This window comes from Taudactylus pleione, unplaced genomic scaffold (genome assembly GCF_031769625.1).
Source record: "Taudactylus pleione unplaced genomic scaffold, aTauple2 ptg000185l, whole genome shotgun sequence".
Classification (NCBI taxonomy): Eukaryota; Metazoa; Chordata; class Amphibia; order Anura; family Myobatrachidae; genus Taudactylus; species Taudactylus pleione.
This window is the reverse complement of record NW_028284587.1, coordinates 469,675-489,126: the sequence shown is the minus strand read 5'-3', so window position 1 is coordinate 489,126 and position 19,452 is coordinate 469,675. Positions and strand designations below refer to the sequence as shown.

Here is a 19,452-nt window from a genome sequence, read left to right as displayed (position 1 = left end):
TACCGGAGAGGAGCAACTAGAAGTATGTGTTAACTAGGGGTGTGCACCGGCCACTTTTCGTGTTTTGTGTTTTGGTTTTGGATCTGGATCTTTCTTCGTGTTTTGGATCTGGATTGGTTTTGCCAAAACCACCCTTCCGTGTTTTGGGTTCTGGGTTTTGTGTTTTGGATCTGTATTTTTTTTTAAAAAAGCATAAAAACAGCTAAAATCACAGAATTTGTAGGTTTCTCTGCTCCTATGCTATTATTAACCTCAATAACCTTAATTTCCACTCATTTCCAGTCTATTCTGAACACCTCACACCTCACAATAGTGTTTTCATGTGCAAAAGGTTGCACCGAGGTAGCTGGATGACTATGCTAAGTGACACGAGTGGGCGGCACAAACACGTGACCCATCTAGGAGTGACACTGCAGTGGCAGACAGGATGGCAGTTAGAAAAACTAGGCCCCAAACTGTACATAATGCAAAGAAAAAAAAGAAGTGCAAGATGGAATTGTCCTTGGGCCCTCCCACCCACCCTTATGTTGTATAAACAGGACATGCACACTTTAACAAATCAATCATTTCAGCGCCAGGGTCTGCCACACAACTGTGGCTGAAATGATTGGTTCGTTTGGGCCCCCACAAAACAAGCTGGCAATTAATGTGTCCCTGCACAAACTGGCTCTACGGAGGCAAGATGTCATCCTCATCCTCCTCATCCACCGATTCCTCACCCTCTTCAGTGTGTACATCCTCATCCTCACAGAGTATTAATTCGTCCCTGCTGGAACCACAGGTCCCTCTGTACGTTCTGGAGGCTGGTCTCCCTGGAAGAGTTGATAATTCATTTTATGAACATCATCTTCTCCACATTTTGTGGAAGCAACCTCCTACGCCTTTCGCTGACAAGGTTCCCGGCTGCACTAAACACTCTTTCGGAGTACACACTGGAGGGGGGGCAACTCAGGTAAAATAGAGCCAGTTTGTACAGGGACCTCCAAATTGCTTCTTTTTCCTGCCAGTACAGGTACGGACTGTCTGACATGCCTACTTGGATGCTGTCACCGATGTAATCCTTTAACAGACAGACGCACGCTTGTCGCTGCTGCTTTGAGGATTCAAGTGCGGCTACAGCCCACACAATTCACAAAGACAGAAAAAAAAAAAGAATATTTTTATTGTTTGTGGAGCACACTTTGAGGGTTACACCACCCTTTAACAGACAGACGCACGCTTGTCGCTGCTGCTTTGAGGATGCAAGTGCGGCTACAGCCCACACAATTCACAAAGACAGAAAAAAGAAGAAGAATATTTTAATTGTTTGTGTAGAACACTTTGAGGTGTCACCACCCTTTAACAGACAGACGCACGCTTGTCGCTGCTGCTTTAAGGATGCAGGTGCGGCTACAGCCCACACATTTCACAAAGACCGAAAAAAAAAAGAACAATATTTTAATTGTTTGTGTAGAACACTTTGAGGTGTCATCACCCTTTAACAGACAGACGCACGCTTGTCGCTGCTGCTTTAAGGATGCAGGTGCGGCTACAGCCCACACAATTCACATAGACAGAAAAAAAAAGAACAATATTTTAATTGTTTCTGTAGCACACTTTGAGGGTGTCACCACCCTTTAACAGACAGACGCACGCTTGTCGCTGCTGCTTTGAGGATGCAAGTGTGGCTACATCGCACACAAGTCACAAACACATTAAAAAAATAGTTTTTTATTTTTTGGAACACTTTGAGAGTTACACCACCCTTTAACAGACAGACGCACGCTTGTCGCTGCTGCTTTAAGGATGCAGGTGCGGCTACAGCCCACACATTTCACAAAGACCGAAAAAAAAAGAACAATATTTTAATTGTTTGTGTAGAACACTTTGAGGGTGTCACCACCCTTTAACAGACAGACGCACGCTTGTCGCTGCTGCTTTAAGGATGCAGGTGCGGCTACAGCCCACACATTTCACAAAGACCAAAAAAAAAAGAACAATATTTTAATTGTTTGTGTAGCACACTTTGAGGGTGTCACCACCCTTTAACAGACAGACGCACGCTTGTCGCTGCTGCTTTAAGGATGCAGGTGCGGCTACAGCCCACACAATTCACAAAGACGGAAAAAAGAACAATATTTTAATTGTTTGTGTAGCACACTTTGAGGGTGTCACCACCCTTTAACAGACAGACGCACGCTTGTCGCTGCTGCTTTAAGGATGCAGGTGCGGCTACAGCCCACACAATTCACAAAAACAGAAAAAAGAACAATATTTTAATTGTTTGTGTAGCACACTTTGAGGGTGTCACCACCCTTTAACAGACAGACGCACGCTTGTCGCTGCTGCTTTAAGGATGCAGGTGTGGCTACAGCCCACACATTTCACAAAGACCAAAAAAAAAAGAACAATATTTTAATTGTTTGTGTAGCACACTTTGAGGGTGTCACCACCCTTTAACAGACAGACGCACGCTTGTCGCTGCTGCTTTGAGGATGCAAGTGTGGCTACATCGCACACAAGTCACAAACACATTAAAAAAATATTTTTTTATTTTTTGGAACACTTTGAGAGTTACACCACCCTTTAACAGACAGACGCACGCTTGTCGCTGCTGCTTTAAGGATGCAGGTGCGGCTACAGCCCACACATTTCACAAAGACCGAAAAAAAAGAACAATATTTTAATTGTTTGTGTAGAACACTTTGAGGGTGTCACCACCCTTTAACAGACAGACGCACGCTTGTCGCTGCTGCTTTAAGGATGCAGGTGCGGCTACAGCCCACACATTTCACAAAGACCCAAAAAAAAGAACAATATTTTAATTGTTTGTGTAGCACACTTTGAGGGTGTCACCACCCTTTAACAGACAGACGCACGCTTGTCGCTGCTGCTTTAAGGATGCAGGTGCGGCTACAGCCCACACAATTCACAAAGACAGAAAAAAGAACAATATTTTAATTGTTTGTGTAGCACACTTTGAGGGTGTCACCACCCTTTAACAGACAGACGCACGCTTGTCGCTGCTGCTTTAAGGATGCAGGTGCGGCTACAGCCCACACAATTCACAAAGACAGAAAAAAGAACAATATTTTAATTGTTTGTGTAGCACACTTTGAGGGTGTCACCACCCTTTAACAGACAGACGCACGCTTGTCGCTGCTGCTTTAAGGATGCAGGTGCGGCTACAGCCCACATAATTCACAAAGACAGAAAAAAGAACAATATTTTAATTGTTTGTGTAGCACACTTTGAGGGTGTCACCACCCTTTAACAGACAGACGCACGCTTGTCGCTGCAGCTTTAAGGATGCAGGTGCGGCTACAGCCCACACAATTCACAAAGACAGAAAAAAGAACAATATTTTAATTGTTTGTGTAGCACACTTTGAGGGTGTCACCACCCTTTAACAGACAGACGCACGCTTGTCGCTGCTGCTTTAAGGATGCAGGTGCGGCTACAGCCCACACAATTCACAAAGACAGAAAAAAAAAGAACAATATTTTAATTGTTTGTGTAGCACACTTTGAGGGTGTCACCACCCTTTAACAGACAGACGCACGCTTGTCGCTGCTGCTTTAAGGATGCAGGTGCGGCTACAGCCCACACAATTCACAAAGACAGAAAAAAGAACAATATTTTAATTGTTTGTGTAGCACACTTTGAGGGTGTCACCACCCTTTAACAGACAGACGCACGCTTGTCGCTGCTGCTTTAAGGATGCAGGTGCGGCTACAGCCCACACAATTCACAAAGACAGAAAAAAGAACAATATTTTAATTGTTTGTGTAGCACACTTTGAGGGTGTCACCACCCTTTAACAGACAGACGCACGCTTGTCGCTGCTGCTTTAAGGATGCAGGTGTGGCTACAGCCCACACATTTCACAAAGACCAAAAAAAAAAGAACAATATTTTAATTGTTTGTGTAGCACACTTTGAGGGTGTCACCACCCTTTAACAGACAGACGCACGCTTGTCGCTGCTGCTTTGAGGATACAAGTGTGGCTACATCGCACACAAGTCACAAACACATTAAAAAAATAGTTTTTTATTTTTTGGAACACTTTGAGAGTTACACCACCCTTTAACAGACAGACGCACGCTTGTCGCTGCTGCTTTAAGGATGCAGGTGCGGCTACAGCCCACACATTTCACAAAGACCGAAAAAAAAGAACAATATTTTAATTGTTTGTGTAGAACACTTTGAGGGTGTCACCACCCTTTAACAGACAGACGCACGCTTGTCGCTGCTGCTTTAAGGATGCAGGTGCGGCTACAGCCCACACATTTCACAAAGACCAAAAAAAAAAGAACAATATTTTAATTGTTTGTGTAGCACACTTTGAGGGTGTCACCACCCTTTAACAGACAGACGCACGCTTGTCGCTGCTGCTTTAAGGATGCAGGTGCGGCTACAGCCCACACAATTCACAAAGACAGAAAAAAGAACAATATTTTAATTGTTTGTGTAGCACACTTTGAGGGTGTCACCACCCTTTAACAGACAGACGCACGCTTGTCGCTGCTGCTTTAAGGATGCAGGTGCGGCTACAGCCCACACAATTCACAAAGACAGAAAAAAGAACAATATTTTAATTGTTTGTGTAGCACACTTTGAGGGTGTCACCACCCTTTAACAGACAGACGCACGCTTGTCGCTGCTGCTTTAAGGATGCAGGTGCGGCTACAGCCCACACAATTCACAAAGACAGAAAAAAGAACAATATTTTAATTGTTTGTGTAGCACACTTTGAGGGTGTCACCACCCTTTAACAGACAGACGCACGCTTGTCGCTGCTGCTTTAAGGATGCAGGTGCGGCTACAGCCCACACAATTCACAAAGACAGAAAAAAAAAGAACAATATTTTAATTGTTTGTGTAGCACACTTTGAGGGTGTCACCACCCTTTAACAGACAGACGCACGCTTGTCGCTGCTGCTTTGAGGATGCAGGTGGAATCTAGACGGGATTTGGAACCGAGGACACACTACCTCCATCAATTGTCTAAATCCCACTGCACTAATGTCGGATACCGGACGCACGTCTAACACCAACATAGCAGTCAAGGCCTCAGTTATACGTTTTGCTTCAGGATGACTGCTGTCGTACTTCATCCTCATCGCTAGGGACTGTTGGAGGGTCAATTGTTTAGTAAAAGTAGTGATGTTCCTACTTCCTCTCTGGGATGATGAACAACTCCCAGCAGCAGCAACAGCACTAGGAGGAAGAGGTTCTTGATCTTTCCCTATTTTATTTTTATCGGAGAAAGTTTGGTCCTCCATTTATGTTATATTGATATATATACGTGCGGCTAAAGCGCACACAAACACAGAAAATATTATTTTATTTTGGCTGGAGAGTAGTGCACTTTGTGGGTTACACCACCCTTTAAGAAATGAGCCAGCCGGCTCTTTACTTATGGGACACAGGCGCACGCTTGGCGCTGCTCCTTTGTTGATGCACGTGCAGCCACAGTGCACACAATTCACAAACACAGAAAATAATTTTTTTTTTGGTTTGGACTGGAGTGTACTTTTGGGGGTTACAGCACCCTTAACGGTCAAGCCAGCCGGCCCTTTACTTATGACACAGGCACACGCTTGGCACTACTTTGTTGATGCACGTGCGGCTACTGCGCACACAATTCACAAACACAGAAAATATTTTTTTTTTAGGTTTGGACTGGAGTGTACTTTCGGGGGTTACAGCACCCTTAACGGTCAAGCCAGCCGGCCCTTTACTTATGACACAGGCGCACGCTTGGCACTACTTTGTTGATGCACGTGCGGCTACTGCGCACACAATTCACAAACACAGAAAATAATATTTTTTTGGTTTGGACTGGAGTGTACTTTCGGGGGTTACAGCACCCTTTAACGGTCAAGCCAGCCGGCCCTTTACTTATGACACAGGCGCACGCTTGGCACTACTTTGTTGATGCACGTGCGGCTACTGCGCACACAATTCACAAACACAGAAAATAATTTTTTTTTAGGTTTGGACTGGAGTGTACTTTCGGGGGTTACAGCACCCTTAACGGTCAAGCCAGCCGGCCCTTTACTTATGACACAGGCGCACGCTTGGCACTACTTTGTTGATGCACGTGCGGCTACTGCGCACACAATTCACAAACACAGAAAATAATTTTTTTTTTGGTTTGGACTGGAGTGTACTTTGGGGGTTACAGCACCCTTTAACGGTCAAGCCAGCCGGCCCTTTACTTATGACACAGGCGCACGCTTGACACTACTTTGTTGATGCACGTGCGGCTACTGCGCACACAATTCACAAACACAGAAAATAATTTTTTTTTTGGTTTGGACTGGAGTGTACTTTCGGGGGTTACAGCACCCTTAACGGTCAAGCCAGCCGGCCCTTTACTTATGACACAGGCGCACGCTTGGCACTACTTTGTTGATGCACGTGCGGCTACTGCGCACACAATTCACAAACACAGAAAATAATTTTTTTTTTGGTTTGGACTGGAGTGTACTTTCGGGGGTTACAGCACCCTTAACGGTCAAGCCAGCCGGCCCTTTACTTATGACACAGGCGCACGCTTGGCACTACTTTGTTGATGCACGTGCGGCTACTGCGCACACAATTCACAAACACAGAAAATAATTTTTTTTTTGGTTTGGACTGGAGTGTACTTTCGGGGGTTACAGCACCCTTAACGGTCAAGCCAGCCGGCCCTTTACTTATGACACAGGCGCACGCTTGGCACTACTTTGTTGATGCACGTGCGGCTACTGCGCACACAATTCACAAACACAGAAAATATATTATTTTTTTAGCACTTGGGGGGAGCACCCCTGATGGACAGAGCACCCCCTGGACAACACTACAGCACTCCTTTAGGACTGGGACACTGCACAGGACTTTGGAGTGGACACAGCCCCTATGGAGAACTGACTGCACAACACAGTCCAGCCAGCCCCTATGGACTTTGAAGTAGTGGACACAGCCCCTATTAACAACAGCAGCACAGCACAACACAGCCAGCCCCTATGGACTTTGAAGTAGTGGACAACAGCAGCACTACACTACACTACACTACACAGCCCTAACTCCCACCCTCCCTCTTCACTGTCCACAGCCGAGTGAGAAAATGGCGCCGACGCGGGTACCTTATATAGGATCCAAAACCCGCGAGACTCGGAAAGCGGGATGATGACGTTTTGCCTCGATTTCAGATCCGAGTCAGGCGGGAAAAGTCGAGCCTGATTCGGATCGGACTCGGATCGGGGGGGCTCGGGGGGGTTCGGATTTCAGAAATCCGAACCCGCTCACCCCTAGTGTTAACCAGCCCAGGATATAGCACTGTGTAGTACTGTATACTTATTTTTTTTTTCTTTTAAACCATTCACTATAATCAAGTTTATGATGACAATGGATATCTTTACTGTAGCCGCGTCATTATGCGGTCACATACTTACAGTGTATTGTGTGAGTAGCACCTAACTCTAAATACAGTACACACGTTAGGCCAGGGCTTTGCAAATCTACACTTATGTACAGGCCACAAAATTGTGTCCTTCCCTATGTGTTATTTATACCAAAGTGCACATTGCTTGTATAAATGTATCCTCAGACCCAGATGTGTTCTGCCTTATTTCACGGTACATCTTCCAAATGAGTCACACGTGGGAACGGCAGGCAGGGTCCATAGAATAAATATAAACAGATTTGGAAAGGAAGATTTCTGTCTAAAGTTGATATATACACTTCCTAAACTAAAGCAAATCCCCGCGATCATGTGTCTCTATCAGAGCTGTAAAATGGTCCATCTCCTTGTTACCAGGATTAATGCACATAGGCCCTGATTCAGAGCTGCTCGCGAGCGCTGTGCGCTCCCAAACGACCCAATGTTTCTGCACTGCACATGCGCCGCGTCCGGTGTGCGCGAGCCCCGCTGTGGGGCTCGCAATAAGACGGGCGGCTGTCGATGGTGAGTGACAGCTCGCCCCGTTTTGTGGGTGAGCAGGGGGGGGGGGGTGGCTGGACAAACGCAGGCGTTTGTTGGGAATTCTTACTGACATCACTACTGATGTCAGTAGTAGACTTCCTGCTCTATTAGAGCAGGAAGTCCACTCGGCCTTGCGGCAGCCTAGACCCTGCCGTAGGGTCTCGTCGTAAGGCCGATGGACTCGATTATCGCGATGGTCTCCTGGCCGCTTGCACAAGCTGTGGGTGGTCTCCCACAGCTTTGCGAGCGGCCGGAGAACACGAGAAAAAAAACTGCCCACAAACCCAGTGAGCGGCCAGTGGCTGCGAGCGGGTCTGAATCAGGGCCATAGTACAATCTGCGCTGGTCATGTTGGTCATTCTATGTAACAATCATGTGACTATGTGATCTATGTAATAATCATTCTATGTAATAATCATGTGACTGTGATCTATGTAATAATCGTTCTATGTAATAATCATGTTACTATGTGATCTATGTAATATTCATGTGACTATGTGATATATGTAATAATCATTCTATGTAATAATCATGTGACTATGTGATCTATGTAATAATCATTCTATGTAATAATCATGCGACTGTGATCTATGTAATAATCATTCTATGTAATAATCATGTTACTATGTGATCCTTGTAATAATCATTCTATGTAATAATCATGTGACTATGTGATCTATGTACTAATAATGTGACTATGTAATCTATGTAATAATCATTCTATGTAATAATCATGTGACTATGTGATCCTTGTAATAATCATTCTATGTAATAATCATGTGACTATGTGATCTATGTAATACTCATTCTATGTAATAATCATGTGACTATGTGATCTATGTAATAATCAAGTGACTATGTGATCTATGTAATAATTATTCTATGTAATAATCATGTGACTATGTGATTATGTAATAATCATTCTATGTAATAATCATGTGACTATGCGATCTATGTAATAATCATTCTATGTAATAATCATATGGTCCGGATTAATAATAGGAGGCAAATCTTACACAACTTTCTGCAATGAAAGCCAGGTCCTGTTATGTAACTATTTCATTATCTGGGACAGGTAGGCCCCTGACAAATAAGTATCCAACTCGCTGCGAGTAGCAGTGGTGGATACATAATCACTGGAGCAATTCAACATTACTCCATGCGGAGACAGCTAATCCTTATTTCTGCTACTTCAGTAGTGGTGAAACGTAGCACTGCTGAGTCTGACTCGGCGCGCTAGTGCTCATGCCTCTGACTCGGCAGCACTAGTGCGGACACCTCTGACTGCAGTGCTAGTGCGCACGCCTCTGACTCGGAAGCAGTAGTGCGCACACCTCTGACTCGGCAGCGCTAGTGCTCACGCCTCTGACTCGGCAGCACTAGTGTGGAAGCCTCTGACTCGGCAGCACTACTGCGCATGCCTCAGACTCGGCAGCACTAGTGCAGACGCATCTGACTCGGCAGCAGTAGTGCTCACGCCTCTGACCCAGAAGCACTAGTGCACACGCCTCTGACTCGCCAGCACCAGTGTGGACGCCTCTGAATCCACAGCACTAGTGCACACGCCTCTGACTCGGCAGGGCTAGTACAGACGCATCTGACACGGCAGCACTTGTGGGGATGCCTCTGACTCAGCAGCACTAGTGCTCACGCCTCTGACTCGGAAGCACTCGTGCACATGCCTCTGACTCGGCAGCACTAGTGCAGATGCCTCTGACTCATCAGCACTAGTGCTCACGCCTCTGACTCAGCAGCACTAGTGCTCACGCCTCTGACTCGGAAGCACTAGTGCTCACGCCTCTGACTTGGCAGCACTAGTGCAGATGCCTCTGACTCAGCAGCACTAGTGCTCACGCCTCTGACCCAGAAGCACTAGTGCACACGCCTCTGACTCGCCAGCACCAGTGTGGACGCCTCTGAATCCACAGCACTAGTGCACACGCCTCTGACTCGGCAGCGCTAGTACAGACGCATCTGACACGGCAGCACTTGTGGGGATGCCTCTGACTCAGCAGCACTAGTGCTCACGCCTCTGACTCAGAAGCACTCGTGCACATGCCTCTGACTCGGCAGCACTAGTGCAGATGCCTCTGACTCATCAGCACTAGTGCTCACGCCTCTGACTCAGCAGCACTAGTGCTCACGCCTCTGACTCGGAAGCACTAGTGCACACGCCTCTGACTCGGCAGGGCTAGTACAGACGCATCTGACACGGCAGCACTTGTGGGGATGCCTCTGACTCAGCAGCACTAGTGCTCACGCCTCTGACTCAGAAGCACTCGTGCACATGCCTCTGACTCGGCAGCACTAGTGCAGATGCCTCTGACTCATCAGCACTAGTGCTCACGCCTCTGACTCAGCAGCACTAGTGCTCACGCCTCTGACTCGGAAGCACTAGTGCTCACGCCTCTGACTTGGCAGCACTAGTGCAGATGCCTCTGACTCAGCAGCACTAGTGCTCACGCCTCTGACTCAGCAGCACTAGTGCGCATGCCTCTGACTCGGCAGTGCTAGCACAGACGCATCTGACTTGGCAGCACTAGTGTGGACGCCTCTGACTCGCCAGCACCAGTGTGGACGCCTCTGAATCTGCAGCACTAGTGCACACGCCTCTGACTCGGCAGCGCTAGTACAGACGCATCTGACATGGCAGCACTTGTGGGGATGCCTCTGACTCAGCAGCACTAGTGCAGATGCCTCTGACTCAGCAGCACTAGTGCTCACACCTCTTACTCAGAGGCACTAGTGCAGATGCCTCTGACTCAGCAGCACTAGTGCACACGCCTCTTACTCAGCAGCACTAGTGCAGATGCCTCTGACTCAGCAGCACTAGTGCTCACGCCTCTGACTCAGCAGCACTAGTGCTCATGCCTCTGACTCGGAAGCACTAGTGCAGATGCCTCTGACTCAGCAGCACTAGTGCTCACGCCTCTGACTCAGCAGCACTAGTGCTCACGCCTCTGACTCGGAAGCACTAGTGCACACGCCTCTGACTCGGCAGCACTAGTGTGGACGCCTCTTACTCAGCAGCACTAGTGCTCACGCCTCTGACTCGGAAGCACTAGTGCTCACGCCTCTGACTCGGCAGCACTAGTGTGGACGCCTCTTACTCAGCAGCACAAGTGCTCACGCCTCTAACTCGGAAGCACTAGTGCAGATGCCTCTGACTCAGCAGCACTAGTGCTCACGCCTCTGACTCAGCAGCACTAGTGCTCACGCCTCTGACTCGGAAGCACTAGTGCACACGCCTCTAACTCACCAGCACCAGTGTGGACGCCTCTGAATCTGCAGCACTAGTGCACACGCCTCTGACTCGGCAGCGCTAGTACAGACGCATCTGACACGGCAGCACTTGTGGGGATGCCTCTGACTCAGCAGCACTAGTGCAGATACCTCTGACTCAGCAGCACTAGTGCTCACACCTCTTACTCAGCAGCACTAGTGCAGATGCCTCTGACTCAGCAGCACTAGTGCACACGCCTCTTACTCAGCAGCACTAGTGCAGATGCCTCTGACTCAGCAGCACTAGTGCTCACGCCTCTGACTCAGCAGCACTAGTGCTCACGCCTCTGACTCGGAAGCACTAGTGCAGATGCCTCTGACTCAGCAGCACTAGTGCTCACGCCTCTGACTCAGCAGCACTAGTGCTCACGCCTCTGACTCGGAAGCACTAGTGCACACGCCTCTGACTCGGCAGCACTAGTGTGGACGCCTCTTACTCAGCAGCACTAGTGCTCACGCCTCTGACTCGGAAGCACTAGTGTGGACGCCTCTTACTCAGCAGCACAAGTGCTCACGCCTCTAACTCGGAAGCACTAGTGCAGATGCCTCTGACTCAGCAGCTCTAGTGCTCACGCCTCTGACTCAGCAGCACTAGTGCTCATGCCTCTGACTCGGTAGCACTAGTGCACACGCCTCTGACTCGGCAGCACTAGTGTGGACGCCTCTTACTCAGCAGCACTAGTGCTCACGCCTCTGACTCGGAAGCACTGGTGCACACGCCTCTGACTCGGCAGCACTAGAGCACACGCCTCTGACTCGGCAGCACTAGTGTGGATGCCTCTTACTCAGCAGCACTAGTGCAGTGTCAGACGCACATGGGCCAGATCGGGACTTACAGGTAAGTGATATCTCCTGCGTTACCTTTATTATGAATGGTCCTGATACTTAATTTCTTCAAAAGTAGGTGAAAATGTAAATTTAGAATTGAAGGGGTAATGAGTAGGCCCCTTAAAATCCACAATATGATAAATACCCTGGATAGAAACCAGCAGCAGAGACTTTGATGTCAGATGTTATGGGACCACCCTCCTTAGTCTCCCATGACTTGTGATGGATCTCTCTTAGTAAAGAGCAGTTAAGTACAGCAGTGATATAGTTAACTGTGAGGACAGGAGCCAGAAAAGATGCTTTGACCCACATTGCCACCCACTGGTCTTGCTGTACCAATTCCCACAGAGCTGCAATAGGAAGAGGGGGGGGGTTGGCCACTTGGATATAATGGACCCTTCCTGGGCGATCAGACCACTTTGTCTGGGAACTGGCTGACTCTGAAACTATAGCTGCACAGGTAGGGGTGGGAGGGCATAGAGGAGGTCGAAGCAGTTCACTGGAGTCTTTGTTAGGGGATTAAAGAACAGTTTTGGAAGCCAATTTTGTGGAGTGATCTGCGATGACAAATCTGTGGTGCCGTAATGTTAGTTACATGCTGCATTTACTTACGTTACTGGGGGGCAGGTGAATGGCCAGTGACATCAAAACTGCAGAGGGTCAATGGCGAGGGGAAGTTGTGCTGGTACCTACTGTGTAATTAAATATATTTCCACAATATTATTTGGATAATGGGCCTGATTCAGAGCCGTTCGCTATTTGCGGTCGTTCGTTTAAAAACAAGGGGTGGCTATTCAAATGATCCGTACGCACATTGCAGTCTGTTCACACCTCTAAGTCTGAACGAACGAGCAAAACATACGCTCGTTTATTTGTTAAAAACGCCCCCTGGCCGCACGCATCCTACGTCATGTCCGCTATTTATTAGATTAATCGAGTACATCGACCAGCGTATGAACTGCTCGCTATTCTTGTGGTTGGTGTTTGCTACCACAAATTTGCGTGCAGTTCTGGCTATAAAATAACCCAGTGACGTGGTCAATGACGCTGCTGTTTTAAATATACACACCCATAAAACGCCCGTTTTGACCTTTAAGCACGCCTGCGTTCGGATCTCCACTCCCCATTTTCAAGCACCTTCCCCTGTTACCACCCACATACGCCTCATTCTGTCACTCAAAATAGCAGGCACTCGCTATATAGCGTACAAACGATTTTCGGCCGCACTGACTGGTTCGCGCATGCGTACTAAAAAGCGTACGCATGCGCAGATGTGCAAACATCGCTCGGAACGAGCGTACTGCCGCTAACGAGCGGCTCTGAATGAGGGCCAATGTTCCTTCTAAATGACTGATACCACATCGGGGAAAGTAGTTAGTCTGTCGTTCTTAATGCTGTCGATAGTCAATAAAAGTGTAACGTTGTCCGCTTTAAACATGTTACATTTTACGATCATGTTTAAAGCTATAATGCCGACAATGTTACAATGCTTTAAATAGCTTTACAACAGTGTCGGCATTGTCCTGCCTATATTATGCTATCGACACACTGACTGTCAACAGCATTAAGATCGACAATACCTGGGTGTCCTGGCAATTAATGTTTTTTTACGGGATGCGTTCATGATATCGACAATCTTTATGTCGACAAGCAGGATATATGCACGGTGTCGGACTGGGGCATGTAGGGCCCACTGGGGGAATGCAGTGGTAGAGGCCCATGCTTAAGGGGAGTGGTCATCCACCAGTGGGGTGTGGCCAGCCACCACAGACATTTGGCTAACCATTAGGCAAATCTTGGTATAGTTTCTATAGAAGGGAAATAAGCCCCCCATGTTGGTCAGTGGTCTTGCACCCTCAGGTAATTGACCATCTAATAGAGTATCAACCTATAAATTGAGCTCTGGAACCTGACGCCTAGAAGAAAGGGGCCCACCGGGGATTTCCCCTGTACCCCTGTGGGCCAGTCCAACCCTGTATATGCAGCTTAAAGCATTATAACGGTGTTGGCCGTATAACTTGCCCTGATATATATGTATATATACACACGCATACACATATATATATAGAGAGAGTTAAATATTTATATAATTTATATAATATATATATATATATATATATATATATATATATATATATATATAATTAAATACACACAAATGCACTCAGGAGACAGGGTAATTCCCCTCTGAACTGTTATATGAGATGCATCAGTAACCACAGAGTATTTGCTCTGACCACATGAAATACGCTCCGGCCCCCCTGAGGGAATTACAGGCACTAATGTTTCCCCTGCTGTCAGCTTCCAATGTGTTACAGGTGTCCGGGAGAGTGCCGGCATTCATCTCCAGCTCCATGTACTGCGGTGCAGCCAGCAGGCACAGGCAGAGGGGAATTGGCAGAGACCAGTAACACACTTACAGCGTTTCTTCTGCTACTGCTTAATTAACCCAAAAATGTTGTTTTCATTGTGGAAGAAGTTTGGGGAAAGTAAATCAGCCGGGACCTTGGAAGAAGCTGAACCTACACTACAGCCATGAGAGATAAATGACATTTTCAAAACTGTTCAGCAAAATATTGTCCACGTTTCTCACTAGGGCAGTTTTCTGACCATTTTAACACTTCAGTTTGTTTTTTAACTGTTCTGTACATCATTGCCTCGTATGACGGTCACTCCATCTAGATTTCTCACTTATTAGATCTCATTAGAGCAGAATGAATTGACCCCATTGTTGCTCTAGCTCTATTTATAAACTATAAATTCTGTGGAATTACAAACACCTGGCAGAATTTCACACCTCAGATTGTCGGGGAAGACGCAGAATGTAATGGGCCCCATACATCTGCGATGGATTGCCGCGATCCCGCATTGTTGCAAACCGAAATCGCAGGATCACAGAAATCCAACATGTTGAATTTTCGGCGATTTGACGATCCCGATCAAAAAATGATCGCAATCGTTAACTCGGGTCCATTTAACATGTCAAATGTATGCGATCTGGCGACGGATCACAGAACATCGATGGTGGGAGATCGGAACTATCCAATGGGCGATCGGAAATTTCCGATTGCATCCCCGTCGCAGATGTATGGGCACCTTAAAGCAACTGTTACTGGGACATCACCTCTGGGATATGGCGTCTTCTACTAAGAACTAATATTTCTGCAGCAGTATCGCTCATCAGGCCATGGCTGGGCCATCCAGCTCCCCCTGACCACGGAGAGGTAGTGCTGCTGGAGGGTGCCTCGTCCCGGTGGCTGTCCCTCACTAACAGTCTATCTGCACAGATTTATGGATTGTGGGTAAAGGCTGGATCCATACTAAATTTGCAGAAAAAAAGATAGATCCACACTATAGTATGAATCTGGCTGTTGATGTACATTTAGTATGGATCTGTCTATTTGTGTAGACCTGGGTGGGTTGACAAGATCAAGGAGTATTTGTATTCATTAAATGTGAACAAAGGCAGGAATCAAAATGTAGCATAGACACCAACATTTTAGTGTTGTATTATGAACACTTAATATTGTGAACACTTTCTCCTGAGGAAAGTGTTCCCAATATAACACTGAAACGTCGGTCTCTATGCTACGTTTTGTTTCCTGGCATTACTTATTCAATGAGTGCCACCAGCCAATGTGAGATGTTTTGCATTAGCTCCCAGGATTTGGTAGTCTGTTAGGAAGGCACCTGCTGTTTGTGACTATTGTCTGTGGGGAGTGCCACCTACCTGTGTCGCTGTATGCATAATATACACTATATATTTAGACAGACACACTGGTGTAAAAAGCGTAACAATACTATCTTTAGAATTCCAATAAACATAAATAATAAAGTGTTAATAAAACCCCATAGGACCTTGATAGATAGGTAAATAGATAAATAGATGGATGGATACGATACACATACATACATAGGGGTCTATATACTAAGCAGTGCTAAGAGACAGAGTGAAAAGTGATACGTAAGTGATAAGGTGCCAGCCAATCAGCTCCCAATTGTCATCTCACAGGCTGTGTTTGAAAAATGACAGTTGGGAGCTGACTGGCTGGCACCTTATCACTTATCACTTTTCACTCTGTCTCTTATCACTGCTTAGTACATAGACCCCATAGACTCATAAATAACTATGCAGCCGTACAGGATATGTACAGTATGTAATGATTAGTGTGCAGCTTGCAGTGTCTGTTCTAAGTAGAAATGACTAGAGTGGAATATGTGAGAATAATGGCACTGAATGCAGCTCTGCGATTGGTTGCTGCAGCCTGAAGTACAGTGACAGTGCTGGATCACAACAGTCACCTGTCTCACTGATCGGTCTGGGGGCCGCTGGCCCCAGCTTCTCCTAAACTGAAGCCGTTGCTGCAACCAGTTCCTCACAGAGAGTAGAGCTGTCTCTAATTCCCAGCTTGTAAAGAATTGTCCCTGGAAATCTTTGTCCCTTGGAATGTCCCTACACTAACTGAGCACAGTGCAAGTCATATTACTGAATGTATATTTATATGTAAAGTAGAAGCATTCCTAATTTTGGTTTTCTGCTCCGGGCTTCAGGGGGTTAATATTTTTTGGGGAAAAAAAGCAGCTTTAAAATACAGAAACCTGAGATTATGACTGTGTTGAATGAAGGTTCCGATGTTGCCAGGACGGATTACAGTCACCGCATGTAATGTGCGCTGCACTATTATCACACCCACGGGGAGGGCTATCACAGCACCCACCTTACCCGAAATACTGGTACAGTGCTTTAATTATCTACTATAGTATTTCTCCAGATAAAGTAACAGGTAGGATACATATGATGATTAATCATCTAATTAAGGGGTAGCTAACCTGTGCCACTCCAGCTGCTGTATGCTAAAACTGTGGCAGGGCATGCTGGGAATGTGTAGTTCCACAGCAGATGGAGTGGTACAGATTGCCCACCCCTGGTCTAGTTAAATATGCAGTTTGCAAAGTAACTTCATTCAGTGTTGTAAAAAATCCAGTCTACTTGGGTTACCAACTCATTCACAGGTGAAAACAGAAGTGGATACGTATAGGGAGCAGTAGGGATCATGTTCTTCAGGGGCTTTACTAGTATATGAAATTATCTCTGCACCATTATTATAATAATAATTAATAATATATACTTTATTATTATTATTATCATCATCATCATCATCATCATATATATAACACCAGCAAATTCCACAGCACTTTTCCCTTATTTATTAATCCCTCTCACTTTCCTTGATTTGCTCCCATACTGGACTTGAAGGCTATTCAGGACTTTATCGCTAAAGTGTCCAATTTTTTAAAATCACTGAAGTCCAAAGAGTTTCCTGAAACCCAGAGAGGAAATCCCAATCTCTGATTGTCCAGGCTGCAATTGTGACTCTAGTGATTGTGAATCTGGAGACAGGATAAGTGTGTATTCATACCTTTAAATCCTCCCCATAGAACTGGACCATAGAGACATCAGCCACCAGGAGAACTTCCACAAAGTGCTCTGAAGACACAAACCTCTTCTGACGGTGTTGGTGAACCTTGGCTGCTCCTCCCAAGGATTCAGCGTTGGACTTCTCCGAGATATTTGTGTCTGAGCTCTGAGGATCTCGGTCATCCTTAGTTTCTTGCAAGGAACTGCTGCTTCTCCAGGTGGTATCAGAGAAGCCAGGCATGCTCCTTCCACTCTCTTTCCCATAGGTGTTTCTCCAGCTCTGCCTGTGAGTGCCTGCAGGATTATCGCGTTGTATCCTATAGATGTCGGGTCTGTAGGCACCACTCTTGCTGCCCAGTCTCTCTGTTTCTGCTTTATAAGTTTTTAATACACGGTGCTGACCCAGTGTCCAGTGACCCATCCATTTTTTCATGGGTTGGATGACATATCTATCCCAGCCCTTCATGAAAGCACCCTGGACTCCTTTGCATATACTAAAAGCGGCTAATGGTTCTTGGCTGGAATAAAAACAGTTCCTCAGACCAGCCATGCCTTCCTCATTAGCACCATCCCTGCCTATGTGTTCAATTTGCAGCCCTGGTACAAGGAAAGCTTCATCAGGAGTTAGGTGGAATTCCATCGCTTCGCCTAAAGCTGTGAACCTCAAGGTCACCTTTCCATCAGCACCAGGCAGCAGTTCTGGTACTGTAACGTCTTCTTTAGGCAAAGCATTAATGCCAATGAGCCAAAGTGTAAACGCCAGCCAAGTACCCTGAAGGCATTCCAGTGCCATAGTGACAGTATTCTAGCTAATATAATAAAATGTCAGGTAGGTGGATCAGGGCTTTTCAGTCACAAAGCAGGGACTTCAATATGGTTAACTACGTCTGAGGAAACCAAATGAAAATATCATGGGATTGGGTATTATGCAATATATAAATGATCATGTAATTGAAATCTGCAGTGTCTCTAGCCTACGAGACGCAAAAATTGAAAACCTGCCAATTTCTCCCTAAAACTTTTCTACATATGTTAATCATTTGCAAAAAAGCCAAACTAACCCCTTAGGATCTTCGTGCAAAATATATATGAATCAATGTAAGAAACCACTAGTGTGTGACACAATGTGTCCATGCAGCTTAAATTCTCAGTGTATCAGATGCAGAGAGGGGCGGCTTGTAGATGTCATCCAGACAAATCCATCCCAAAGTGGACTGTATAGAGGTGATGGGTGGCTGGGAGCCTCTGTGTGGACAGCAGCAGTCAGATGTCAGTTAGGGGCAGAGGTGGGTGATCAGAGGGATTCTCCTTGTCTTGTATCTGCAACTCTCAGCCCCTTGCTCTGCTGCTTTCTATTCCCAGAAAGAGTTGAAGCACCAAAGCTGGTTGGGAGAGATCCCAGTATATATACACACAGTGTGCTCCCTCCACCCCCTAAGAGGTTTATTTTTGATCTTTAGCTACACTTGTCCCTCCCTCCTCTCCTCCTTGTCATACAGGAGAAGGAGGAGAGACATGAAGGCAAAAAAAAAGAGGATCATTGAGTAATTTAACCCTTCCTCTGCCCTGTCAAGTCTAGAGCAAGTTGGGTGTCCTAGATACAGCTGCAATGTATGGAAAGAGGTTATACCTCCCAGAGGTAACACACCTCTCTGCCACTGAGACCTAACTAAAGGTGACTGAGCCGTAGTGTACAGACTCCTGTCCTATCGGGGGTGCACCCCTTTCAGCTGAATCCTGCTAAAACAATATCCATTAAGGCAGTGGTCAAGAAACAGGGGTAAATTACCCCACATGGGGTAAAAATTAAATTCCTGGGGGTAATGGACGGACAGCCGGGCATGCATATGAATCATTCTATAGAATGATTCATATGCATACCCGACTGTGCCGCAGGGAGGCTCTAAGCCGTATGCCCGCTGAGATGCTATTACCAGTGGGCGCCCAGCTCCATCCCTGCAGCGCCGCGTTA

At 46.4% G+C, this 19,452-nt stretch overlaps 1 protein-coding gene across 1 annotated transcript in view; it reads right to left on the bottom strand.

Moving 5' to 3' along the window:
• The window catches only part of ADAMTS8 (ADAM metallopeptidase with thrombospondin type 1 motif 8), a 69,445-nt gene extending 50,630 nt beyond the window's left edge, over positions 1 to 18,815 (bottom strand). The window contains exon 1 of the mRNA XM_088476230.1: positions 17,482 to 18,815. Within this exon, the coding sequence (XP_088332356.1) occupies positions 17,482 to 18,273 (792 nt within the window). The 5' untranslated portion in view covers positions 18,274 to 18,815. The remainder of the gene's footprint in view (positions 1 to 17,481) is intronic.
• Positions 18,816 to 19,452: the final 637 nt, after the last annotated feature.